This window comes from Ovis aries, chromosome 15, assembly GCF_016772045.2.
Source record: "Ovis aries strain OAR_USU_Benz2616 breed Rambouillet chromosome 15, ARS-UI_Ramb_v3.0, whole genome shotgun sequence".
In the NCBI taxonomy this organism is placed as follows: Eukaryota; Metazoa; Chordata; class Mammalia; order Artiodactyla; family Bovidae; genus Ovis; species Ovis aries.
Genome location: NC_056068.1, coordinates 50,355,616 through 50,380,515, shown reverse-complemented (window position 1 = coordinate 50,380,515; position 24,900 = coordinate 50,355,616). Strand labels below are relative to the sequence as shown.

General features: G+C 53.9%; 3 protein-coding genes across 38 annotated transcripts in view; 1 reads left to right on the top strand and 2 right to left on the bottom strand.

Moving 5' to 3' along the window:
- NUMA1 (nuclear mitotic apparatus protein 1) overlaps window positions 1–9,241 on the top strand; it is a 69,565-nt gene extending 60,324 nt beyond the window's left edge. For 24 of the 32 annotated variants that reach the window (XM_027979470.2, XM_027979471.2, XM_042233170.1 and 21 more), the window contains 12 exons: window positions 354–395; window positions 1,803–1,871; window positions 3,096–3,206; window positions 3,308–3,526; window positions 3,628–3,785; window positions 4,970–5,225; window positions 6,173–6,401; window positions 6,988–7,124; window positions 7,474–7,650; window positions 7,803–7,916; window positions 8,021–8,215; window positions 8,532–9,241. In XM_027979470.2, the coding sequence (XP_027835271.1) occupies window positions 354–395; window positions 1,803–1,871; window positions 3,096–3,206; window positions 3,308–3,526; window positions 3,628–3,785; window positions 4,970–5,225; window positions 6,173–6,401; window positions 6,988–7,124; window positions 7,474–7,650; window positions 7,803–7,916; window positions 8,021–8,215; window positions 8,532–8,543 (1,719 nt within the window). In that variant the 3' untranslated portion in view covers window positions 8,544–9,241. Of the gene's footprint in view, window positions 1–353; window positions 396–1,802; window positions 1,872–3,095; window positions 3,207–3,307; window positions 3,527–3,627; window positions 3,786–4,969; window positions 5,226–6,172; window positions 6,402–6,987; window positions 7,125–7,473; window positions 7,651–7,802; window positions 7,917–8,020; window positions 8,243–8,531 lie in introns of those variants that run through there. The other 8 variants (XM_060399414.1, XM_060399415.1, XM_027979475.2 and 5 more) reach the window with 4 other exon arrangements.
- Window positions 9,242–9,781: 540 nt separating this feature from the next.
- On the bottom strand, window positions 9,782–11,809 carry IL18BP (interleukin 18 binding protein). The gene is made up of 5 exons (XM_027979468.2): window positions 11,772–11,809; window positions 11,233–11,433; window positions 10,508–10,631; window positions 10,280–10,427; window positions 9,782–10,060 (listed from the first exon to the last, which is right to left on the bottom strand). The coding sequence occupies exons 1-5, from the start codon at window positions 11,791–11,793 to the stop codon at window positions 9,932–9,934; spliced, it is 624 nt and encodes a 207-aa protein (XP_027835269.1). The 5' UTR covers window positions 11,794–11,809; the 3' UTR covers window positions 9,782–9,931.
- RNF121 (ring finger protein 121) overlaps window positions 9,782–24,900 on the bottom strand; it is an 85,532-nt gene continuing 70,413 nt past the window's right edge. For 2 of the 5 annotated variants that reach the window (XM_004016278.6, XM_060399420.1), the window contains 3 exons: window positions 17,640–17,773; window positions 16,894–16,995; window positions 9,782–15,511 (listed from right to left, as the gene is read on the bottom strand). In XM_004016278.6, coding sequence (XP_004016327.1) covers window positions 15,391–15,511; window positions 16,894–16,995; window positions 17,640–17,773 — 357 coding nt within the window. In that variant the 3' untranslated portion in view covers window positions 9,782–15,390. Of the gene's footprint in view, window positions 15,512–16,857; window positions 16,996–17,639; window positions 17,774–24,900 lie in introns of all 5 variants that reach the window. The other 3 variants (XM_027979467.3, XM_042233166.2, XM_012095988.5) reach the window with 3 other exon arrangements.

The following is a 24,900-nucleotide window of genomic DNA, read 5'->3' as shown; positions in this document are numbered from 1 at the left end:
GTGATGCCAGAGTGTCTGGGTGGCAGGAGGAGAGGTGGCTGCTAGTACAGGGTGTCTGTGGCCCCTGCTGGCCTACAGAAACTCCCCTTCCCCGAAGGCTCTGTCTCTGGTGAGGCAGGCTGTGAGAGCCATCAGCCAGCCCCTTGAGGCACTCTGTCATGAGGAGGCACACTTACAGTGGAGGCCCCAAGAGCCACCAGGGCCTCCAATGAGCCAAGATGGCATTTAAAGAGGCTGCTAGACATCTAGTTCCCTGGGGGCAGATCAGAGCCTCGGTGCGGTCAGCCTGGGAGCAGGGCGGGTGCCTTTTGGGCCCCCATCTCATGCTGTCTCCGTTGCTCCCCCATGCGCAGGTGGAGCAGCTAGAGTTATTTCAGAGAGAGCAGACTAAGCAGGTAATACCTGAGGTCCTCGATAAATGCTGGCTGCTTAAGCGGTGACTGGTCTCGGTGCATGACCCCGGCTGCAGCTTGCCTCCGTGGGCTCCTGTTGTGAACTGTTTGTGAAGGGGCAGGGTCACGCCGTGGAACCCAGGCCGTCCCGGAGTGCGGTGTGCTGGGCCCTCTCAGGCCCCGCCCCACCCATCCCAGGTCGGCCTCTCCACCCGTCTGTACTCTCATCGTCTCTCAGGGATGAGGGGTAGGGCAGGCTTCGTCTTTCCTGTACCAGGTCCAGAGACAGCCTGCCCTTGGGACTCCCAGACCTCCAAGTCCTGCTCCCAGTTTGGGTACTCAGCTGTCGGGACTTACAGTTTGGCCACAGGCCTGGTGTGGCACAGCTCCCTTCTTTCCTGCAGAAGCCAGAAAGGTGATGTGCCAGGCGGCCCCCACAGATTACCAGGGCCTTGAGCTCAGGACGCTTGCCCATCACCCTCTGGGGTTTTTAACCTCCAGCATAAGATAGAGATGTCTGGGAGCAGGAAGGTCAAGGTTGAGAGGAGGTGAGGTCTGACTGCCTCGCCCTTACCAGGGTGCTTCCCTAGACATCAAAGCTATCAAACTGGCATTTAGTGGGCGCCCCCTTCCTCTACCCCCTTTCCTACCCCATCATCTGGGGCCTGCTGAGGAGCTGGGCCCTCCTCTCCTCTCATCCCCTCCTCCAGGGAGCCTGAGATGATGGGGAAGGTCAGACAGAAGAGCAAACAGTTAGCAATGGAGCTCCCGCCTTTTGCCTTCACTGATCATGCTTGAGCTCCCAGAAAGCCCGGGGGAGCCAGGAGCGTCTGTGGCTGCCATGCGCCCTCTCATCCCCTTCCTCCCTGAGCCCTTCCTCTCTGTGGGGGTGGGGTGGGCGTGGAATACGTGTGCTACCCTGCTCTCGTCTTCCAGCTGCCTGACCCCAGTGCTAATCACAGCCACCACACCACTAGCGCCAGCCCTAATGGCCTGTGCATGTCGAGGAGAGGTCCGAGCAGTTGGGATTTTGCTCTGCCAGTTTCTTGTGGGGCGAGGGGGTGGGGTAGTCATTGAGTGTGTCTGCTGGCGTTATAGATGGGGTCCCCTGTTCCTGTCCCGCCGTGGGACGGTTGGGGCTGGGAATGGTGGCGGTAAGTCGTGGTGGGGTGTCAGCTCCTGAGTGGCCCCGCTGCGTCTGTCTCTGAAGCAGGGGCTGGAGGCAAGCGTGAGCAGGTGGCTCTGACAGCACTTGCGTTGGGTCACGTCACTCAGGTCCTGCCCACCAGCCACGGCGGCCCTGAGTTTCTTATGGGGACACTGGGGACTGGCCTGGGGAAACCCCATAATTTGTCTGGACCTTCAGCAGAAGGCCCCCTGAGTCTCTCTCCTCTTGCTTCCCTGCCCCAGGTGGAAGAACTGAGCAAGAAGCTAGCTGACCATGAGCAAGCCAGCAAGGCGCAGCAGCAGAAGCTGAAGGTGGGACAGCAGGGGATAGGCCTGCCCTCATCGGCTCAAGGGAGCAGGGAGGGAAGCGCTGAGCCCTGGCTGGGCCACCTTGGGACCTGGCAGCCTCAGGAGCCCTGCCTGTGCATCTGCGAGCTCCTGAGAGACCAGAGTGGCTCGCAACCTGCAGACCTTCACTGTCTGCTGCAGTAGCCACTAGCCATGTGTGGTTATTTAAATAAAAAATTCAGTTTCTCAGTCATGCTAGCCACGTTTCCATAGCTCAGTAGCCATGTGTGGCTAGTGGCTACCATACTGGACAGGACAGATCAGAACATCTACAGCACCGCAGAGGCTTCAGTTGGGTTGTGCTGTTTAATCTCAGGGAATGAGTGTTAGTGACATTTAGCACTACAGTGCAGCTGAATGTTCTCAATGCTTTCCGTGGTGTCACCTTCTTTGGTTTAATAGTTGCTTTTTTGCAACTCCAGGCTTCACAGCTTTTAGTTAAGGGCAAAGGAACTTGTTCCCAGTGGCTCCAGGAGGGTCACAGGAGTGGGTGGAACTCAGAGCTGTTTGCCCAGCTCACTGCCCTGTGCTTCCACACCATGTCACGGTCACGCTGACAAACAGGCGGAGTACACTCCTCTTGGGGCCCTTCCTGGTGCCGGGGCGGGGGTGAGGAGGTAAGGCTGGCTGGCCCTGGCCAGTGCCTGCTACAGACTTAGCACTTGCTGGCGCAGATTGCGGGTGGACAGAGAAGCCGCCAAGGACAGATCCTGTGCCCAAGGAGTCTGTGGTCTGTCAGGGAGGCGGTGCCCGCAGCATAAATGAGCCCACCGGCTTCGGAGTCAGGTGGGCAGAGGCTGCAATCTTACTCTGCTGTTTAGTCCCCATGACCAGTGTGCTTTCAGGATCTGAACTCAGTTTCTTCATCTGTGAAGTGGAGCTAAAGTTAGTTCCCAGAGTGGTTTTGAGGAGAAACGAGTTCTTGTGTCCTCAGCACACAGGCTGTGCCTAGACCCCTGGTGTTCCTGGGGGTCAGTGCGTTTCCTCCTGGGAGACTGTCCTCACGGAGGGAGGGTGAGGGGTGTGTGGTGCTTAGGCTGCAGCTAGGAGGGGCCCAAAGGCCTGTTGTGTGTCCTCAGAGGACATGCAGGGATCTGTAAACACCGTGGAGCCCAGGAGGCTAGGGGTCGGTGGATTTGGGTGAGGCAGAGAGAGACCAGCGGCCATCAGCTCCTTTCCTCTTTCCAGGCCCAGGGCGGTGAGAGCCTGCAGGAGGTCCAGCGCCTCCAGGCCCAGCTGAGCGAGCTGCAGGCCCAGCTGAGCCAGAAGGAGCAGGCGGCTGAGCACTACAAGTTACAGGTGAGGAGCCCGGCCCCAGCCCCGGCCCCTGTGCCCCCCACTTCTCCGACCCCACCACCCACTCACGACCCCACCACCCACTCGCCCTTCCACCCACCCAGATGGAGAAGGCCAAGACTCATTATGATGCCAAGAAGCAGCAGAACCAAGAGCTGCAGGAGCAGCTGCGGGGCCTGGAGCAGCTGCAGACGGAGAACAAGGAGCTGCGGGCAGAAGCGGATCGGCTGGGCCGGGAGCTGCAGCAGGCCGGGCTGAAGACCAAGGAGGCCGAGCAGGCCTGCCGCCACCTCACGGCCCAGGTGCGCAGCCTGGAGGCACAGGTGAGGCTCTGGCTGCGCCCGCACACTGGCCTCCGGTGCCTTGCTCTCCGCAGCCACCCTGCTGAGGCCTGCCTTCACTTTCTCCCTGCCCCCGTTCCCAGGTTGCCCATGCCGACCAGCAGCTTCGGGACCTGGGCAAGTTCCAGGTGGCAACTGACGCCTTGAAGAGCCGGGAGCCCCAGGCGAAGCCTCAGCTGGACTTGAGTATTGACAGCCTGGATCTGAGCTGCGAGGAGGGGACCCCTCTCTCTGTCACCAGGTCAGGGGGCACCCTTCCTCCCTGTTGTCCGCCCACTGTGCTCAGGCAGCCTCCTGGGCACTGGGGCTATGAGAGAGGAAGATGGGAACCCTTTGCCCTCTGGAAGCCTGTTCTTAGAGGAAGATGACATATTAGAGGTATTGGGCCAGATGCTTGTATGTAGCATAGCGGGAATGAGAAGAAATGAGTGGTCAGAAGAGGCTTCATGGAGGCTGTCACTCCTGCTCTTGAGTCTTGAAAGAAACTGTAGGTGTGTGTCCCATGGACCGAGAAGAGTGATTACAGCAAAGGCTGAGGAGGAGCCTGGCTGGACACTGAAGTGGGGAGGGCTTGGGCCCAGGCTGGACCCGCACTGAAGGAGGCTGGCGTTTAGACCTGATTCTAAAGGCACTGAGGGGCCTCAAAAGGGTTTGCAGTTGAGCACATGGTCAGTTTTGCATCTTAGCCTACCTATCCTGATAGGGAAAACTGAGACTTTAATGAGAACAATAAATGTATTTTTATGTTAAACGCTTTATATGTGCCAGAGATACTGTTAAATGAATTCATATTTCTCAGGTGTATTTATCTCATAACAACTCTGAGGTAGAGTCTATGATTATCTGCTTTCACCGAGGAAACTGGGGCAGCTTGGGATCCCACAGTAGCAGGGCTAGGCTTGACCCCAGGCAGCCTGGCTTGAGTCCTAGCTTGTCACCACCATGGGTCTCTCAGAGGCTGTTGTAGTCGAGGTGAGAGGAGACGAGGTAGACAGGGAAGGAGAGGAGTGGGGTGTGGTTAGGGGGCTCTTGGGCTTGCAGGAAAGGGAAGAGATGGAGGCTGGCTGGAGGTTGCTCCCCCCAGCTTCATGTTGGCTGTAATAGGAAATAGAAGAACAGACGGTGGACTTAGTTTGGGACATGTCGTGGACTCCAGAGGGGCAGTGTGGGGCCGTGTCTGGGAGGGTCTGGAGAGCAGGGTTGCCTGTGTTGAGGAGCTCAGGGCACCATGGGGTGGGTGGGCTCACCAACGATGGAGCAGATGGAAGGCAGGGTCCCAGTCAAGGACTCTTCTTGGTACCTCCAAAAAATCAGAGGGTGGGGTGCTTGACCTGGTGGTCTTGTAGTAAATGTCACTGGAACAAAGGGATGGACAAAATGTGGTGTAGCCCCAGGAATGGCGTCTCAGCAGCTTTTTCCCCATAGCAAGTTGCCTCGCACCCAGCCAGACGGCACCAGCATCCCTGGAGAGCCAGCCTCCCCCATCTCCCAGCGTCTGCCCCCCAAAGTGGAGTCCCTGGAGAGCCTCTACTTCACGCCCATCCCCACCCGGGGTCAGGCCCCCCTGGAGAGCAGCCTGGACTCTCTGGGGGACATCTCCCTGGACTCAAGCCGGAAGACCCGCTCTGCTCGTAGGCGCACCACGCAGATCATCAACATCACCATGACCAAGGTCAGCAAGGTCAGGCTGCTGGGGATGGGGCTGTAGGACAGCACCGCTCACTTCCTCTCCAGGGCCTCTCTCCATCAGGTCTCCAAAACCGCCTCCAGAGGGGGCAGGGCTGACTGGTCCATACCCAGATGAGAGCCACAGAGCAGTGACTTGCTTTGGTCTCCCGTAGAAAGGGGCGGGGCTGGCCTCGGCTGCCTGTCCACTGACAGGCTGCCATGCCATGTACAGTAGCAACCCTGTGCAGGCTCAAGGGGACAACGCAGAGAAGCCTCCCAGCACGCACCCTGGGTGACAGATACATTGTGCTGCTCAGGGGGCTGCCTGCCTGCCTGCCTGCCTGGGGCTCTGGTCTTGTTTCCACATCCCAAGGAAGTTGGGGAAGAGAGGAGGGGAGCACTTCAGCTACCAAGAAACTGAAGTTCTAAAAGATGGTCCCTTGGTGTGTTTGGTCAGAGGGACCTGTGGGACAAGCCTGATGCTCTCAGGAGAAGCAGGGTCCAGCTCCAGCTCTGTCCCCTGCTGTGACCCTCAGGCCAGTCCTTTGACGCCCGTGTACCTCACTTCTAAGACAGCCTGAGACTTTTGGCCCACCCTCCCTCAGAGCGTTGTGAACAGACTCAACGGAACAATGGACGGGAGTCCTGACACCCTCAGCACCTTGTGTGGGATTAACAAGGCCCATTTCTTGCAGATGGGCAGCTGAGGACCCTATGCAAAGCAGTGTGGACACGGGCAGCCATGGGATCTGAGGCGCTCTGGGAAAGGAAATGGGAGGCTTTTTCAAAAAAATGTTGATATGCTTGGTGGGGGGTCTTAGTTGCAGCATGTGGGATCTAGTTCCCTGACCAGGGATCACACACCCCTGCATTGGGTTCAGTCTCAGCTGGTGGGCCGCCAGGGATGTCCCAGGATGTCAGGGCCCAGCCCCGCTGCAGCAGGTGCATCCTCTCTTCCAGAAGCTGGACGTGGAGGATCCAGACAGTGCCAACGCCTCCTTCTACAGCACACAGTCAGCTCCAGCTTCCCAGGCAGGCCCGAGAGCTGCCTCCTCCACCCAGTCTCTAGCCCGCCTGGGCTCTCCCGACGACGGCAACTCCACTCTGCTCAGCCTGCCTGGCTACCGGCCCACCACTCGCAGCTCTGCTCGCCGTTCCCAGGCCGGGATGTCCAGTGGGGCCCCTCCAGGTGAGGGGACTGTGGGGGCCTGACACCCAAACATAAAACTGGAGACAGATCCTGACACAGCCAAAGCACAAGCCGTGATCTAGCACCTCACCCCTCTCCTCCCTACCTGTTGTTCACCCAGGGCCTGTGCTAGGCAGTAAGGCTGATGTCATTCTCAGCCAAAGGCTTCATGAGGGGCGGGTGATTCCCTGCACAAGAGTGCTCCAGGCCCCTTCTCAGGTGGGGAGGGGCTGCCAGGGGTGCCAGACTGCCAGGGGTCTATCCTCAGATTCCTTTCTGAGGCTCTTGCCTTCAGGGAGCGCTCTGGGTATGGATTCCTGGCCCTCCAATAGTTTCTTTTGGTGTCACAACCTCGGCATGGGACCCCAGGGAGGAGGCAGGGAGCCAGTCCCCAGGGAAGAGATGGTTGTGAGCCTCGTGCCTGTAGCTGCAGCATGGAGCAGAGCAGGACCCTGGGGTGCTGGAGCCTGGAGTTCAAGGGCTAGGAGGACAGGAGTGGTGGCACCAAGGCCGGTGGGGTGCTGCCTCCACCCTCTCGTGCTGGCCTTGCAGCCCTGCTTGTTGCTGTCTCCCTGCCCCCGCACAGGCAGGAACAGCTTCTATGTGGGCACCTGCCAGGACGAGCCTGAACAGCTGGATGACTGGAACCGCATTGCAGAGCTGCAGCAGCGCAACCGAGTATGCCCACCGCACCTGAAGACCTGCTACCCCTTGGAGTCCAGGGTGAGCTCTCGGGTTCCCTGCCAGGGACCCACCCCTGCCGACTTCCCTCTTTCTCCTGGACCTCCCTCCCCAGTTTCCCAGCCTGCCAAGGAGGGGGACCTGCTTCTGGTCAACTATCAGGCAGGGAGGAACTCAGGAGGAGGTTCTGTGGAGGGCTGGAGTTTGCAGAGGTCTCTTGGGATGGCTCCTGTGGCTCTGGTGCAGGGTGTAGGCAGGAAGACAACAGCGGGGGAGCCGTTTGCAATAGGAAGGCTCCAGATGCCTGGCCAGTGAGGAGTTCTAGGGCGGTCCTGCTCCATCTCCAAACAGCTCAGTCAGGTCCACCGACCACTTCTTCTACCCCACACAGCCTTCCCTGAGCCTGCCTGCCATCACAGATGAGGAGATAAAAACTGGCGACCCCCGGGAGACCCTGCGCCGAGCCAGCATGCAGCCAACCCAGATAGCTGAGGGCGCCGGCATCACCACACGGCAGCAGCGCAAGCGGGTTTCCTCAGAGACCCACCAGGGTCCCGGCACACCTGAGGTGGGTGGCTTGGACTTTGGTCTTCTCTAGCGGCCGCCACGTCTGCGAGTCTATTAGCGGGGAGTCTCCTGGTGCAGGAGGGAGACAGGTGCTGGCTGGACATGGTCCATTTGTCTCTCGTGTTCTGGACCTAACTGTCCTCTTCCCCATAGTCAAAGAAGGCCACCACATGTTTCCCGCGCCCCATGACCCCCCGGGACCGACATGAAGGGCGCAGACACAGCACTACCGAGGCCCAGAAGAAGGCCGTTCCAGCTGTTAAACAGGTTAGCCGGGGGTTGAAGGGAGAACCTGGAGGGGCCCAGCCAGCTGAGCCCTAGAGCAACTGTGTGGCCAGTGGTGCCCCCGGTCTGACAGCCCTTTCCAACAGGCTGACCGCCGCCAGTCGATGGCCTTCAGCATCCTCAACACGCCCAAGAAGCTTGGGAACAGCCTTCTGCGGAAGGCAGCCTCAAAGAAAGCCCCCTCCAAAGCCTCACCCAATCCCCGCAGCGGGACCCGCCGCTCTCCGCGCATCGCCACCACCACAGCCAGCGCCACCGCCACCCCCCGGGCAAAGGGCAAGGTGCGGCACTGACGGGAGGGTTCGGCTCCTAGAAACCCAGTAAGGAGCATGGGTGACCCCCACCCAGCCACCCCAGGGCTCTGATTAGGCCCCTGGAGGGCGAGGGCTGAGAGCAGGTGCTCCTCTCCCCTCTGGTTAGCTGCTCCTCCTCGAGGAAAGCAGACGATAAAACACCCAGAGCTGCTCAGGTGAAACCAGCCCCTGCAAGCCTGCGGTAGATGGGTCCAGGGCTGCAGCAAGGAGACCACCCTAGTCCAGGCATGTGGGAGCGGGAGTGGGTGCAGGCTGGCGCTGAGCAGCTGTCTCTCTCTCCCAGGCGAAGCACTGAAGAGCCAGTGCCAGTGAGCGGCCCCGCCGTGTTCCCGATGCTGCCCTCGCCTGGCCCTTCTCCTTCTGTCCCTTTCAGTGCCTTCTCTCAGCTCCCAGGCCAACAGTGGCCCAAATCCTCGAGACAGTGATGCCTGCCCACACCCTGGCCGGGACCCGGACCATCCCCAGGTGAACAGCTGTGTCCTCCAGAGTGGCCCAGAGCCTGGGCAGTCTGGGTCCTCTCCCTGCCTTGCCTCCTGATGTTTTCCTAGAGTAAAGTCACTTCTCCATCGTAACCAGATTTGAGGCTGGCTTTGTGTGGCTGGGTCCTTGGGCCTAGCCAGTCCTCCCAGCCTCTGGATCTAGAAGGGACCATTGGAGGAGCAGGCCCTGGCCCCTGCTGCTCCTGGCCGCTGGGCCTCGCAAGGGCCCTTGCTCTTGAAGTCCAGGACTGGGCACTGACCTAGTGGGAGCACCCCACCCCCAGGTGCATCCATCCACCCAAGGACCCAGTTGCCCAAAGGATGCTCTTTTCCAGGAGAAGGGCCCTGCACCTTGGAGGGTGGGGGGCAGCCCTCAGTGGCAGCTCCCATTGCCCACCCTCCCCAGATTTGCGCTGGGGTGGGATTTGGAGTGATGGGAAGGTTTTTAAGGGCCAGAGATGGATCTTTTCTAAATGTTATTACTTGTAAATAAAGTCTATTTTTCTCCCTTGAATGCCAAGATGCCTTGGTCTGTGTTGGGGAAGCAGGGAGACTCCAGACCACCTACCTTCTCTCAAACCCCTCCTCCCAGCCTCTCTGGGGCCACAAGATCTTCCACTGTTTCTGGCCTCTGCTCCTGAGGAGCGTTAGCGAAGTTGCTTCAGTCGTGTCCGACTCTGTGCGACCCCATAGACGGCAGCCCACCAGGCTCCCTGGGATTCTCTAGGCAAGAACACTGGTTGCCATTTCCTTCTCCAATGCATGAAAGTGAGAAGTGAAAGTGAAGTCACTCAGTCGTGTCTGACTTAGCGACCCCCATGGACTGTAGCCCACCAGGCTCCCCCATCCATGGGATGTTCCAGGCAAGAGTACTGGAGTGGGGCGCCATTGCGGGCCGGCATCCTGTGATGCGAGGGCCTGTGTCCCTGAACCTGGCTTTGTCTTCGGCTTCAGAATGGCATCCTCTCTCACTCCATACTCGCTCCTCACACTAGCCGCACTCTGTGCTGGAACGACGGCCTAAAGGAACAGTGACTGGACACACGTCAGGTGCTGCCGTTGAAGATGGTTTATGAATGCCCCCCCATGGGCCCTGCTTGGCTGACAGAGATACAGAGGTGGGTCAGAAGCAGCCTCTGCCCGCATCCCAGGAGCCCACAGAGGAAACAAATACATTAAGTCGATGCAGACTGTGGCCTGGACCTCAGTAAAGAGGTGGTGTTTCAACCAGGTGGCGGTGGAGCTCAGGTTCACCATCAGGATGGTGCGGCAGAGGGGCCTGGCTGGAGGGCGGGGCTTCCTGTGGCAGGGGCACACTTGTCTTCTGCCCAGGCTAGGGGAGTGAAGCAAACAAGGATCAGGGCCAAGGTGGGAAGAACTTCCCTCCACGTCATGTCTCTCCTGCCCGAGTCCTGTTCCTTTTAGTTTCCACCTCAGGCTCGGGCAGTCAGTGGGCATCAGCTGGAGACTGCTGTGGGCAGAGCCCACCCTCTGCTTCCCACACTGAAGCAGGGCTCCTTATGTCCCGGAGGCCTTCCCTTGGGTTCCTCACCCAGAGCTGGGCCAGGACAAGGTGACGCTGGACAGTCTGCCCAGGATCCGTGAAAACACAGGAGAAGTTGGTATTTCGCAGGGTAGGGCTCAGCTCCTCCAGCACCAAGGGCCTCCACAGCTGGGTCCACTTGCCCCTGTACTCCCGCCTGGAGCAGAGGAGGGGGAAAGGCTGAGAGGACTGCAGCAGGTGGCCTGCCTCCAGCCAGCCTCACCACCATGCCCTCACCTGGTGCTGCCCTCCCACAGCTGGCCTGGGAGGTGCTCGATGAAGGAGCCGTTGCCCAGCCAGTAGAGGATGCTGTAGTGGGGGAAGCGGCTGCAGGCAGTACAGGACAACGTCAGCGTTCCATCTAAGGGGCACATGTGGCTGTTAGTCCTTCTGTAGAGCAGACCCTCCCGCTTCCGCCATGGTCTGCCCACCCTGCCCCACAATTCAGGAATCTCGAATGGAAAGCCCAAGGGGAAGGCTGCGCAAGAAGAATCTGGGGATGGGTCCCTCATGTGGGTCCTTGACTCCTGAGTGGTTTCTCCAGAATGCCCCAGGCTTTTCTAGCACCCAGCTTCAGTGACTAGGAGCTCTGGCCAAGGAGGCAGCACAGTAGGCAGTCGCTCAACTGAGAAGGCCAGTGGGCAAGTGGGCCCTGGGAGGAAGGGCTGGGCTTGGAGACACCTTGGTCAGGACTCTGGGAGTCCTCTGACTATTCTTCTGAGTCCTCTCCATCCCACCTGACAGCATCTTGGGAGTTGTAAGCTGAGCCCTGCACCAGCTCGCGATGCTGGCTGGGAGAGGGAGAATGCCCACTGCTCAACCGAGCTGCTCGGTTGGTGACAGGCTACATGGCAGAAGGCTGGGGGTGCGTGCTCAGAGGCCAACCCACCCTTGGCGCCACTGTTCCCTCAGCCCGCCCTTGGACCACCGCACCCTCCCATCCTACTGGAAGAGCTCCTTACTCAGTGAGACTTCCACCGCTGGCCAGGTCACTGTCAGCGCTGGGCACTGCTTAGCTGCTGGGAGCGCTGGGGGCCGCGAGGAGCAGGGGGCCTTTGCCATCCCAGGTGAGGCAGCTGTGGTGGCCTGAGGCACAGGTGTGGCTCTGGCCAGGTGGGAGATGATGTGGGCACAGAGGAGCAGGGCCCAAAGAGGGCTGGGGTCTGAGGAGAGGACAGGCACAGAGGTCAGCAGCTGTCTGGCCTCCCAGGACTGCTCGGCATCCTGGCTCTGCTCTTGCTTGGAGAGGCAGCTGCTGCCAGGATCAGGTCTGGCAGACTCTTGGCTCTGCTGGGAATGGGTGGGACCGAAGAACCCCTCCAGCCCTGGCTCTTGGCTCTCTGAATGGGGCACAGGGAGACCTTGGAATGGAGCCAGAGCGCAGCATCCAGAGGCTGAAAGCCACAGCACAGCAGCTGAAGGGACCGCCTGGGGTCAGGCTCCTCGCTGGCCTCCGGCCAGACACCACCCCCTCCCGCACATGCACAGCCCCAGGGCCCACCTGGGATCCAGTTCTGTCTCATGGCCAGGATGATCTGTGTCAGGAGCTGCAGGGCCTTGCTCTATATATCTGTGACAACTTCCTCTCTGGGGAGGCGGGGGAGGCGACCGTGACAAACGGCTTCTCCTACAGATTCCAGGCACACTAGTACGGCCTTCCTGTGGTCTCCACAGCCCCTTCCTACGTCTGACTTTTCAGGGGGCTGCCACTGTCCACTCTGCCCCGTCCACCTGTCTCAACTGACAACAACTGGAGGACTGGCATTGAGCACAGGCTGGAGCTCTTCCAGCCCCTAGAAACAAAGCTGGCGGATCCCCACCCTAGCTCTTCCTACCGTCAACATTATACTCACTAGTCCAATCAAACACTTCATTACAGGATGGAAACAGGCCCAAAGAGGACCAGGGACTTACCTAGTCACAAAGGGAGGGAAAATTCCGCTGCCAAAGCTGTTCTGGGAAGGGCAGGATAGACAGTGAAATCCTTCTGGGAAAGCACTGCCCCCCGCTATTTTACTTTCAGTTTTATTTAAGCAGGGGATCTAGAGTAGGCTCTGGCCACCAGCAGACACATGTACTCCACAGCAGTCTGGACCCAGTCCCGGAGGTCCCTGCACACCGTGCCTTCTGCTGAGCTGGAGCTCACCGGGGCCATGAACCTTCTCACTCACTCCCAGGCCCCCTGCTCTGCAGGTGGTATCAGCCTGGGGTCTTCAACCATCCTCAGCCTCACCCTCCAAGGGGTGCACAGGGCCATGAACTAATGACAGTCTCTCCATCCCAAGACTCTGCTCTTCTATGTGAACAGAAAAGGCCTCCTGCTTCTTCCTTCAGTCACACTGTATTCAAGGGGACAACTGTCCTAGGCACTGGGGACCCGAAGTTGGACCAAGTGGAACATTTCAGACTCACACCAGCCCATCCACATCCTGGCCTTTCTCAGGCTCCCCACTCCCTCCAACCAACCCAACACCCACCCCTCACCCCCATGAATCCTTCTCACTTCTGTCATCCCAGCTCCTTGGCCAGAGCGACAGATCTAAGCTCACCAGGAAGTCTAGTTTCCCCTTGCCTAGCTCCCAAAAAGCCCTGAAGAGCCCTCTTTTTTGGAAGCTGCCCCTTTCGGAGCTCCCCAGCTCAGTTTGGCTGTGTCTGGCCCCACACGAGCCCCACCATGGGAGCTACGTTTCCTGGCCTCCACAGGAACCTCTCAGACACGCCTGGAGCACAGGCTGGAGCACTAGCCCTACGGGGAGGAGAGGGTGCTTTCTAGGGAAAGTGGGTACACCCAGCACTGGCTGGAGCAACAGAGGAGCTACAGAAGTCAGGGTCACACATGCGGCCTCAAGGGGCAGAGAGACCAGGGCTGGTGACCCACGGAGCAGCGGTGAAGGGCCAGACCTGAGTTTCTGGGATCAGGAGGATGGGGTCCTGGAGACAGAGCCAGGGAGGCCAAGAGATGGAATACGGTTTGGAAGATGCGTCAGGAACATGGCTGCAATCTCAAGGGGTGAGTGTGGTGTGTGTGTGTAAAAACCATACATTTCCAATTTAGATGTGGGAGACTAAAAGTCAACTCCTCTTCTCCAGGGCTCTCACTCACATCTTCTCAGACCCCCAACTCACCGCCTGCCCAGGAGCTTCTGGGCTGCAAGACGCAGAGAAGCTCCTCCCTAGGAGCACCAGTGTCTCCAGCAAGGAGGTCAGAAGGCAAGACTGTCGGAGCTTCTGAGACCCAGTTCTCCGGGGAAGGGGGTGGGGATGCGAGGGACAGGAGACAGGACTCTACCTGTGAGTGTAAATAAGGCCAGAGTCAGGCTGCTGGGAGGTCATGGTACTCAGGACCGTTGAAGGATGGAGTGCGCGCCGTGGAGAGACTGGCCTTGGCTTCTCACATGACCTGATGTGGGGGTAGGGGGACGTGGTTTATTCATGAAGTTGTGTCTGACTCTATGACCCTCTGAAATGTAACCCACCAGGTTCCTCTGACCATGGAATTCTCCAGGCAAGAAAACTGGAATGGGTTGCCATTTCCTTCTCTAGGGGACCTTCCCAACCCAGGGATCGAACCTGCATTTCCCGCATTGCAGGTGAATTCTTTACCGCTGAGCCACATGTGGGCGAAGGAGGGACAAAAGTGAAAGGATGACCCCTGGCCCCAATCCACTGAGGACGGGCCCATGGGCATGAGCGGCATGTTGGGTAAGCCACAGTTGGGTAAGAGTGTGACTGGGGAGAGGGGTGGTTGCAGCAGGGCACTGACCTCAGGTCAGTCACCCTGTGATGACCCAGGGCTCCTTCTGTGACAGGACAGAAGCCCAGCAGGCCATCTCACTCAAGGATGTTGAATGGGACCCACCACTTGCAGGACCCAGCTCTCAAATGGGAGGAGCAAAAAGGCAGCAGAGGCCAGGCAGCCCCAGGGACCACAGGGAAAGAGGTGGGAAGAAGAAAAGCAAGATGGATGTTCAGCTTTCCAACCCAGCTCACAGAGCTTTATTAAGAGCAGATGACAAGATCCTGCTTTGTTCCTGCTGCACCTGAAGGGCCATATTCCCTAGGAACCCGGTGTGGAAAGTCCATATTTGCCCTCCTACTTCCTTCAAAACCCCTAGGACCAGACCTGGGGCTTACCTGAAACCCCCTTTCAGACCTCATACCCACCTGGCCCTGACCTCTTCCCAGCCACCTCAGCACTCATGCTGCTGGGCCCAGGCAGAACCCAGGGATGACGGGGCTGACATGAGGATATTCCTTGAGCTGGGAATCCCCTGGCAGCTTCAAGGGAACAATGTGTGACTACAGGAAGAAGTGTCACGTCTATCAGCCCCTCCACCGCAGACACACAGACACACACGCTCACTGGGGCTTGCAGGGAAGGAAGTGATGTGGCCGTGGCGTTCGGCACATGTCACCACTTCTGGGCAGAGCGTCAGCTTGCACAAGCGGCCCTCAATCACTGCTCTGTATAGATGGTCTCTGTTCTTGACTGAGTAAGCCCTGCTTTAGGGGAAGGTTCCCCAACAAATTCTCAGGGAATTCTGAGGTCCCAGGGCTTCCCTTATTGGAAAAGCCATGACAAGGTTCCACTTGCCTCAACCAGCCTACGGTCACCCCCACAGGGAAGGCCTGCCCGTGGCCTTAACCAGGAGGAAGGACACTTCATCCCCCAACACGCTTCAGTTGCACCGGCCACAGTTCTCTGACCCTTCCGCACCGAGTGTACCAGGCTCGAGCCCCATGCACGGAAGGAAGAGGGGGGGCAGGGCCTGGGGCTCACAGCCAGAGGTAAGATGGCTCCTTTACATCAAAAATGTTGTGGCTCTGCTCCTGCCCTGCTCAAGCAGGGAGGTGAGGCCTGGAAGAACTGGGGCAATTCCTAAGCTCCACAATAAAAAAGGTTTTTAAATATATTCATCAAAATAGTTTTCTTTTAAAAAGCCCCCACTGCTGACAGCCCCACCGGCTGGCTCTCCATCACCTCCCTCCCCAGCCCGGACACAGCCGGAGGAGTCCTGAGTGGCCCAGTGCCCCTCTGAGTCTTTCCCACCCAGGAGGTCTTAGAGGGCAGAGAGGAGAGTGCCCTGAGGTCCATGGTGGGTGGATGTTCTTCTTCCTGACTATTCCAGGCCCAGGATATAGTTGATGCCTTGCACCAGGCCAATGATGACAGGCTGCCATGCTACCAAGTACCGAAGCCAGTCCAGCAGTTGCCCGTACATGACATGAGGCCTCTCCCAGCTGTTAGTGAGTTAAAGAAAAGAGGCTACATGTTCGAGCTGCTGAGGCTGGCCTAGGGGATGGGTGAAAGGGTCTGTCTACATGTTCCTGATGCATCACAGAAATCAGCCTACAAAGAAAGGTGCTTTCTAGAAAGACCACTCCCCCCACCCCGCCCCCACCGCCCGCAACCTCTCTGTGTTGGAACACAGGGCTGAATCCAGAGAATGAGAGAAATGGAACAGAGGGGATCAATGCAGAGGATCGGACAGACAAGGCAGAGGGTGGAGTGGTGAAATGAAGCTCTCCATGGCCGATACACACAGAGGGCTCTGCGTGACCCCCTCTGTAAGCTGGGACTGCCAGTGAGCCTGAGACTGCTGTAAGTTTCTCATAACAATGGCTTCGGGAAGATGAGGAAAGAGATAAAGTAACCCGAAGGTTCTTGTCCAAAATGGGAAGATTTCTAGGTCAACAGAGGGGTTGAGTGTGAGGACAGAGGCATAGTGGGGCAGAGCAAGAGGCTGGTCACAGGGGATAACTCCTGGTAGAGAGGCTCCAAAGAGCCCCATCCAAGGGCACTGAACATGTGGGCCCGGCTGAGGCCAAGAGGCCCTGGAGAGGAGTCCCTTCCCTCTACTTTACAATCCACTGCTGGGAAAGACACTGGAGAGGGAGCCTGGGAATCCAGCTCCGGGGAAGCACAGACCTCACAAGACTGTGGGGAGTCCCTCTGAGGGCATCAGGAACCACAGTCTGGCCCAGTACTGAGAACCAAGAGAAGCCCCGACCCTCGGCTTGACCACGGAGTTACTGAACTAGACCCCAAGAGAACCAAGCAAGGAACCATAACGGGGGACACCATGGCCCTCCACAGCCCAGCTAGTATCCAGGGGCCAGGAAACCCCCACACAGAGAGAAAGGGCAACTGGGAGAGGCCCCTGGATGCAGGGCAGCTGAGAGCAGCACAGGTCCTGTGTTCAAAGCGGAGGAGACAAGGCTGGTCTCCAGCCCCGCCTGCCAAGGCGAGGCGCCACACGTTAGTTACAGCACCTTGAGAATGCTGGTCAACCTTGAAACCGTTTCACTGGTAAAATGAGGATACTATTACCCAGGTCACAAGGCTCTAGAGAACGGAGTGAGCTCACAGAAGGAAAGTGCTTGTCACAGTGCCGCCAGGTGCACAGTGAGCAGGCGGGCAAAGGAAGTCGCTATCACTACTGATTCACCCTCAAGGGATCCTGAGCGGTGAGGAGAAGCTGAGCTGTTGGTCCTGCCCCACATCCCACCCACCTCCCTAGACAAGCCAGACAGGAGGCAGGAGGGGGACCCCAAGACCCGCCTGATGCAGGCCAGTACTTTCTTACCACTGCCCACTCCCAGCAAGAGCCCACAAAGGATACGGGTTGCTGAACATCCTCTTGAGGTCTACCTTCTCTTTGCAGTAGGGACATGTCTGCTTCTTTCCCACAATGCACCAGCCACGGATGCAGAACTCGTGGAATCTGAGCACCAGTGGTCAAGGGAAATGGTGGGGAGCCAGGATGGCACTCCAGCCCCATGACGGGCTTCACGGCGTCCAGGCCCTAGCTCTGGAGGGAGGTTCAAACCCTGGCTTCACCTCTTACTGGCTATATCATCTTGGGCAAGCTGATAGTACACCTCCGGCCCTGCTTCCTCATACATGAAGTGCGGTTAATGAGCTCTGCCTTACAGGGCCGCTCTGGACACAATGGAGAGCACCCGGCACAGAACGGGAGCCGAGTAAGGATGTGGTGAGCGCCAGAGGCGCCACTCAGGGGCACTTGATTCCAGCACTGAGGAAGCCAGTTAAAGGATGTTCCTCCCTGGTGACTGACCCATCTTGCAGCAGCTAGTGTAGCTGAGGCTCCCTTCTGACCTGGCCAGGCTATACACACTGCTTACACATGAGTGGCTCCCATCTATGAGGAAGACCAAAGGAGGCAACCGTTTCCACTTCCTGGGATTGGCTTCCCTATCAGAGGACATCACCCAGATGTGTGCCTCTTGTGACTCTCCTCCCCTCAAAGGTCTGGCTGGCATGGCCAGGGTCATGACGGACCCCTCCCTCCCTGACTGGAGTGTGCAGGTGGTGAGAGAAGCAGCCCAGGAGCTCCAGGAAGGATACACGTGATTGCAGGACAGCCTATACGTGTTCTCGATGATGCCTTCTTCACTGACATCCACAAAGATCTGCTGCCCACACACGGCACACACACTGTCCGAGAGGTGCTTGGTGGGCATGCCCGACTCGCTGTAGAACTGGGAGAGAAGAGCAGGAGGAAAAGACAGAAAAGATGTGAGAATCAACCAAAGTGGGACGATACCAGGGAGGCCTGGGGTCTTCTGGAGAGAACGTGACATGGCAGGTGGAGGATCCCAAGCTGGAGAATATCTCACCGTCAGTCATCCTCATCTCTGTGGGGCAGACAGGGTGGAAGGACTAGGCCAGAGGTGGGCTGGGAAGTCAGATCAGACAGAACCTGAAGACGGGGCTGGTCAGCATCAGGGCAAGGAGGCGGGCAGGGAGAAGGGTTCAGGGCTGCTGACAGGGAACTGTGTCAGCTAAGCCACTCTGTCCACACCATGGTTCCCCCAGATGGGCAACATCTCTTCTCCAAGAGAAACGCCAGTGAAACGCCTGGTGCAACAGTGGCTGGGCGACAAGGACATTTTCAGGCACTTGCTGCAGCAGTAAAACAGCTTCAACCCACTTGGACAGCATTTGGCATGATGTCTCAAACTGCCACACCAATTAACCCATTAACTTCACCTTAAGAAATTTAAAGACATTTCTTTAAAAAAATATCAAAAAAGCTTCATGCATACAGATACTCATTTAAGTGTTATTTATAACTAAAGAAGTGAAGAGTCGTCTGGCAACCTCTCAAAAAGTTAAACACAGCAATACCATATGACACAGCAATTCAATTCTTAGATAATACTCCTAAAGAATAAAAACCAGGCCCAACCACACACTTGTACACCAATGCTCATTAGCAGCATTAATCACAAATAGCCAAAAGGTGGAAACAGCCCAAGTGTCCATCAAGAGAAGAACGGACAGACAAAATGGGGTCTATCCCTCCAATGAAACGCTACTCAGTCCCAAGAATAATAAAGTTCTGATACATGCCAAAACACGCAGGCACTTTGGAAACATGCTAAGTAAAACAAGTCAGACAGAAAAAGATAAACATTGCACTGGTATATGAGTCTTTCTATAAAATATCTAGAATAGCCAAATTCATAGACAGAAAATACAACAGAGGTAACCGGTGGTGGGGAGGAGGAAATGGGTTATTGCTTCTGTTTGGGATGATCAAAAATTTTGGAAATAGGACACTTAACAATGGCTAAAATGGTGAATTTTATGCTACATATATTTTCCCAAAAAAAGCAAAAAGAAAAAAAGAAGCAAACAAAAACAAGCAAAAAAATGGAAAGAACCATAAGTGGCCAACAATAGAAGGACGCCTCAATAAACTGTGGCACCTACTCAAGGGGCTAGACAGGCAGTGAGCCAACTGAAGCTTGAGATACAACATTAAGTGTCAAAAGCAGGGCACAAAATTGGAGGCACAGTATTGTTGGCACCATATGTAAAGACAAGTAAGCAGATCAATTAAAAGGTCAGAAGGAAATGTATGAGAATATTTACACCAGTGATGTCTTGGTAGTAGGATTATAAATGGGTGTTTTTTATTTTGCCTACTTTTCTGTACTCAAATTTTCCTTAATGAACATATATAACAGGCAAACTTCAGCGATACTGTGGGTTCCATTCCAGAACACCACAAGAAAGTGAGTCACACAAATTCTTTGGTTTCCCAGTGCTTTTAAAAGTTCTGTTTCTACTTACTACTCGGTGTGCAACAGCATTATGCCTAAAAAACCAACTGTGACAGCAACATCCAAGACCACAGATCACCATAACAAGTAACAATGAAAAAATTCAAAATACTGCCAGAAGCACCAAAATGTGACACAGAGACACAAAGCAAGCAAAGGCTGTTGGAAAATGGTGCTGACAGACTTGCTTGATGCGGGGGTGTCATAAACCCTCAATTTGCAAAACGCAAAATAAAAACCTATCTGCGAAGTGCAATAAAGCAAAGCATGATAAAAAGAGGTATGCCCACACCTTAAAAGATTATTTATTACCCATGGTTAATCACAGTGAATGAGCAATTCCATGCTCCAAAAAGAAATTCAAATTTTTGTATACTTTCCTTGTGGTTTATTGTTCAATAGCTACATAGCATTTCCCCTTGATCCCAAGAATAAAAGACTTGAATTTTGTTGAACCTATTTTTTTTCCTTTCATTGTCTTAAAAATGATGGCAAAACCCACATAATAGAGAATTTACCACCTTAACTACTTTTAAGTATATGGTTTGGTAATGTCAGTAAGTATATTCACATTGATCTGCAGCTCATCTCCAGAACTTTCACATCTTGCAAAACTGTAAAATTAATTCTTTGAAAGGCTTCTGGGTGTACCTATAAAGGAAAATAGATTATACTTAGCCTTTTTTGTATTGTTATTTTCCTAACTTGAGTTTGCTTTGTTTTTTGTTTCCAAGCAACCGTCTTCTGAAAACTTCACAGACTGTTAGCTGGTTAGGAGGGACAACAGTGGAAGAAGGGCAGGCGTGAAGAAGCTGGGACAAGGAGTAGGGAGGACACAGCTACGTCTGCCATGACCTCCACTCCACATGCGGCTTCTCTGACTCCAAGCAGCCCTTCTGAGAAATGGCCTCTCCTGACTCCAAAAGTCTTCCGGGCAGAGGGCAGAGCTGCCCCAAGAATCCATGAACATAGAGTTTCCAGCCTTTAACCCTCCCTCCCCATCTTGCAAGAATATCTGAAGTGACTCAAGGGGAGCTTGTTACTGTCACAGAACACCAGAGCAGCCCCGTCGCTGGGGAAACCAAAGCCCAGAAAGGAAAGAAACTAGCTGTGATGAGAACCCAGACCCCTTGACCAAGACGTTTATTGACATCTGAACACTGCAGAAATGCAGCTACTTAGCTCAGTGAGGGCCAATAATTCAAAAGGTTCTGATTGTGTATCGACAGCGCAAAAGGAAAAGTACGAGTTAGAGTGAAGCCAAACCCGTGGAAGCCCACAAGCTGCAATTCTCCAAAGCAGGAATCTGAATGTTTGTGCTGAGGCGACCTCTGAGAGAGACTCCACCAGAGTTCAAGAGGCTGACGGCTCTGAATGTGCCTCCCTGAGTATTTCTGAACAGCAAGAAGAGAGACCAAGAAGTCTGAGCCCAGCTCTGACACCAAATCCTTGCACACTTGTGCAGCACAGGAACACCACCACTCACTCTGGCCCATGGCATTGGCAGTGAGAAAGGGGAACCCTCCAACTCAGGACAGGAGAGCTCTGAGGAAGAACTTAACCTCAAACTGCTCCAAGTTCTGCCCCAGGATACTGGGGCAGGGATAGAGCATCAGAGAGAACCTGTGTGAGGTGATGAGAGTAGGAGGGACACCAAGGCAAAGTTCTATTACGCCTCTAGCTTCTCCATTCTCCCTGTGAGCTATTGCAGTGACAGGCCAGCAGGGTCAAATCCCACAATGTTTCAACAAACTTATCAGATGAGTCTGTCAAGTCAGGAAGGTCCCAGCAACCAACAGTTCGCAGAGCCCACTGAGACTGCGTAAGGAGGCCCTCAGGCTGAGTGAGGTAAAGTACAGGGAGGAAGATTCCAGTTTAACCTCAAGAGCCTGATGCCTCAGTGTGGAAAGGGCTCAAGGGGCCACACAGTTTGTCAGGACAGACTGCATTTCCGTCCTCTGTCCCTTACTCTCTTGATGATCTTGAGCAAGCCACTCAAACTCTTCTTTCCTTCTTTCCGATACACTGGGTACCTACCTACTAGGTACCAGTCACTGGACTAGGTCTTGGGCTATGTTGGAAAAACACAGACTTGGCCTCTGTCTTCAGGAAACCTACAGCAAGGGGAGACTGGCATTTAATGGCCATACTACTCAAAGCAATCTACAGATGTAATGAGATCCCTATCAAATTACCCATGACATTTTTCACAGAACTAGAACAAATGATCCTAATATTTATATGGAACCATAAAAGACCCAGAATTGCCATAGCAATCCTGAGGAAAAATAACAAAGCAGGAGACATAACACTCTTAGACTTCAGGCAATACTATAAAGCTATAATAATCAAAACAGTGTGCCATTACCACAAAAACAGACATATATAGATCAACGGAACAGAATAGGGCGCCCAGAAAAAACCCACATACCAATGGTCAATTAGTCTTCAACAAAGGAGCCAATAATATAAAATGGAAAAAAGACAGTCTCTTCAGCAAGTGGTGCTGGGAAACCTGGACAGCTGTATGTAAATCAATGAAGTCAGAACATACCCGCACACCGTGCACAAAAATAAACTCAAAACAGCTTACAGACTTAAACATAAAAACGACACCATAAAACTCCTAGCAGAGATCATAGGCAAATATTCTCTGACATAAATCATAACAACGTTTTCTTAGGTCACTCTCCCAAGGCAACAGAAATAAAAGCAAACAAACAGAATGTGACTTAAACTTATAAGTTTTTGCATAGCAAAGGAAACCATTAAAAAAAAAAAAAGACAACCATTGGAATGGGAAAAAATATTTGCAAATGCTGCGACCAACAGGGCTTGATTTCCAAAAAATACAAACAGCTCATACAACTCAAGAACAAAAAACCAAACAGTCCAATGGAAAAATGGGCAGAAGACCTTAATAGATATTTCTCCAAAGAAGATATACAGATGACCAATAGGCACATGAAAAGGTACTCAACACTGCTAATTAATAGGGAAATGCAAATCAAAACTATAATGAGGTTATCACCTCATATCAGTCAGAATGGCCATCAAAAAATCTACAAACAGCTGGACAGAGTGTGGAGAGAAGGGAACCCTCTTACACCATTGGTGAGAATATAAATTGGTGAAACCACTAAGGAAAACAGTATGGAGGCTCCTCAAAAAATAAAAAGAGTTGCCATGTGATCCAGCAATCCCACTCCAGGGCATATACCAGATAAAACTACAATCCAAAAAGTTACATGTAACCCTATGTTGATAGCAGCACTATTTACAATAGCCAAGACATAAAGAAAATATGGTATATATACACAATGGAATATTACTCAGTAATCAAAAAGAACTAAACAATGCCATTTACAGCAATCTCTAGGACGGATACCATACTAAGTGAAGTAAGGCAGAAAAAGAAAGACAAATACCATATAATAACACTTATATATGGAATCTAAAATACGATATAAATCAATGTATCTACAAAACAAAAACAGACTCACAGACAGAGAGAACAGACTTGTGGTTGCCAAGGGGTAGGGAGGATAGAGGAGGGAAGGAATGGGACTTTGGTAGTATCAGAGTCAAGCTATTAGATATTGGATGACTAAACAATAAAGCCCTACTGTATAGCACAGGGGACTACATTCAACATCTTGTGACAAACCACAATGGAAAAAATATGAAAAAGAATACACACACATACACACACACACACACATATAACTGAGTCACTGCATTGTACAGAAGAAATTAACGCATACTCCAATAAAATTTTTTTTAAATGTACATAAAATGAGAACTAATTACTTAGAAGGCTAAAATAAGAATTAGTTATTTAAAAGGCATTCAAAGGGCTATCGAAGAACACTGCAGTGAAGGGGTCTCCTAACTAAGCCTAGGTCATCTGAGGAGGCTTCCTGAGAGGAGGGGCACTTTAGGCTGAGAGGTGAAGCATGAGTAGAAGTTAGAGAGATGGAGAAGCAGGGGTGACAAGAGGCAGCCAGCGGCAGGAAGAGCCTGATGCACTTGAGAAACTGGAAGCCGTCTGTAAGAAAGAGGAAAACAGTAAGTCCTTAAGGCCAAAATGGAGGATTGTGGACTTTAAATGAGAAGTCATCTAAAGGCTTTATTTTACACTCATATTGTTTAAAAGATCACTCAATCTTCTATGTGAAAAATGGATTGGAGATGAGGCCAAAATGGATTCAGTGAGACCAGCTAAGAGACAGTTACAATATTTTAAATACAACAGATAATGGGGGCCTATGCTCAGGTGATATGCTATGCTATGCTAAGTCGCTTTAGTCGTGTCCGACTCTGTGTGACCCCATGGACAGCAGCTCACCAAGGCTCCTCTGTCCACAGGATTCTCTAGGCAAGAATACTAGAGTGGGTTGCCATTTCCTTCTCCCATGCTCAGGTGATAACTTGGGCTAATTCGATGGCAATAAAAACTGGGAAAAGTGGACCAATTGTTGATACCAAAGAGACAGCTAACTAGGAAAGGCCTGGAGTTCAGAATAGAGTTCTGGATTACAGATCTGGAAGTCATGGAAAAAGAAAGGAAATAACTAGTGAAGAATAGAGAAGATGGTTTCACCTTGAGCTCATAATAACATTTAAAGGGAAGGAAAATTAGCAGAGAAGACAGAAAATATCAGAGAGAAAGAAAACCAGGACAAGGTAATGTCACAAAAGCCACCGTGAGGAGGCGGAAGTGGTGGGGGGAACCCTTTTTAAGAAGAAAGAAGTGCTGAGTCAACTGTGCTGTTGACTGCTGAGATCATAATCAATCCCCCAGAGTAACTGACATAGAGTCCCTGGTGATCTGAGTAAGAGTCACTTCATAAGAAGGGTATGACTGAGGCCAATTAGAATGGCCCAGGAAGCGGGTGAAAGGTGATCAAAAAGGAAACAGAAACTTTCCACAAATTTAGCTGTCAATGACAGGAAATGGCCCAGTAGCTAGAGAAGGTGTGCCAAAGAAAGGACATTTTTTCAAACAGAATATTTAAATGACTAATAGGCAAGAACCCAGTAGAGGGAGAAGTCGAAGTCCTAGGTGAGAAAGGAAGTCAGTGGTACACCAGGTCCCTGGGGAGGCAGGAGGTGCAGAATCTACAGCTCAGGTAGAGCTGGCCTCTGATGGGGGAAAGGACACTTACTCCACTGTTCCTGGAGGGGAGGAGGAGGAGACAGGTGCAAACAGAAGCGGGTCTATAGGTACGGTGTCAGGACTGGGGGGATTCCTGTTTGGTTTCTAGTTTCTCAGGAAAATAGGAGGCAAGATCATCTGCTGAGAATGAAGGGCAGAGGGAAGGGGTGTTAGAGGTTTAAGAGAGGTTTGAAACAGAGATTACTCAAAGTGGGAGAGGGTGTGCTCCCAATGAGCAGTCAGATTTCTCCTTTTGCACAGGAGCTTATCTGCAGTAGGGGCTCAGGATCCAGAAGCTCCAATCCACACCATCGACCATCACAGGGAATGTGCGCCACAACAGCCTCGAGGTCTCTTCTGGTCCCTCCCCTCAACTAGT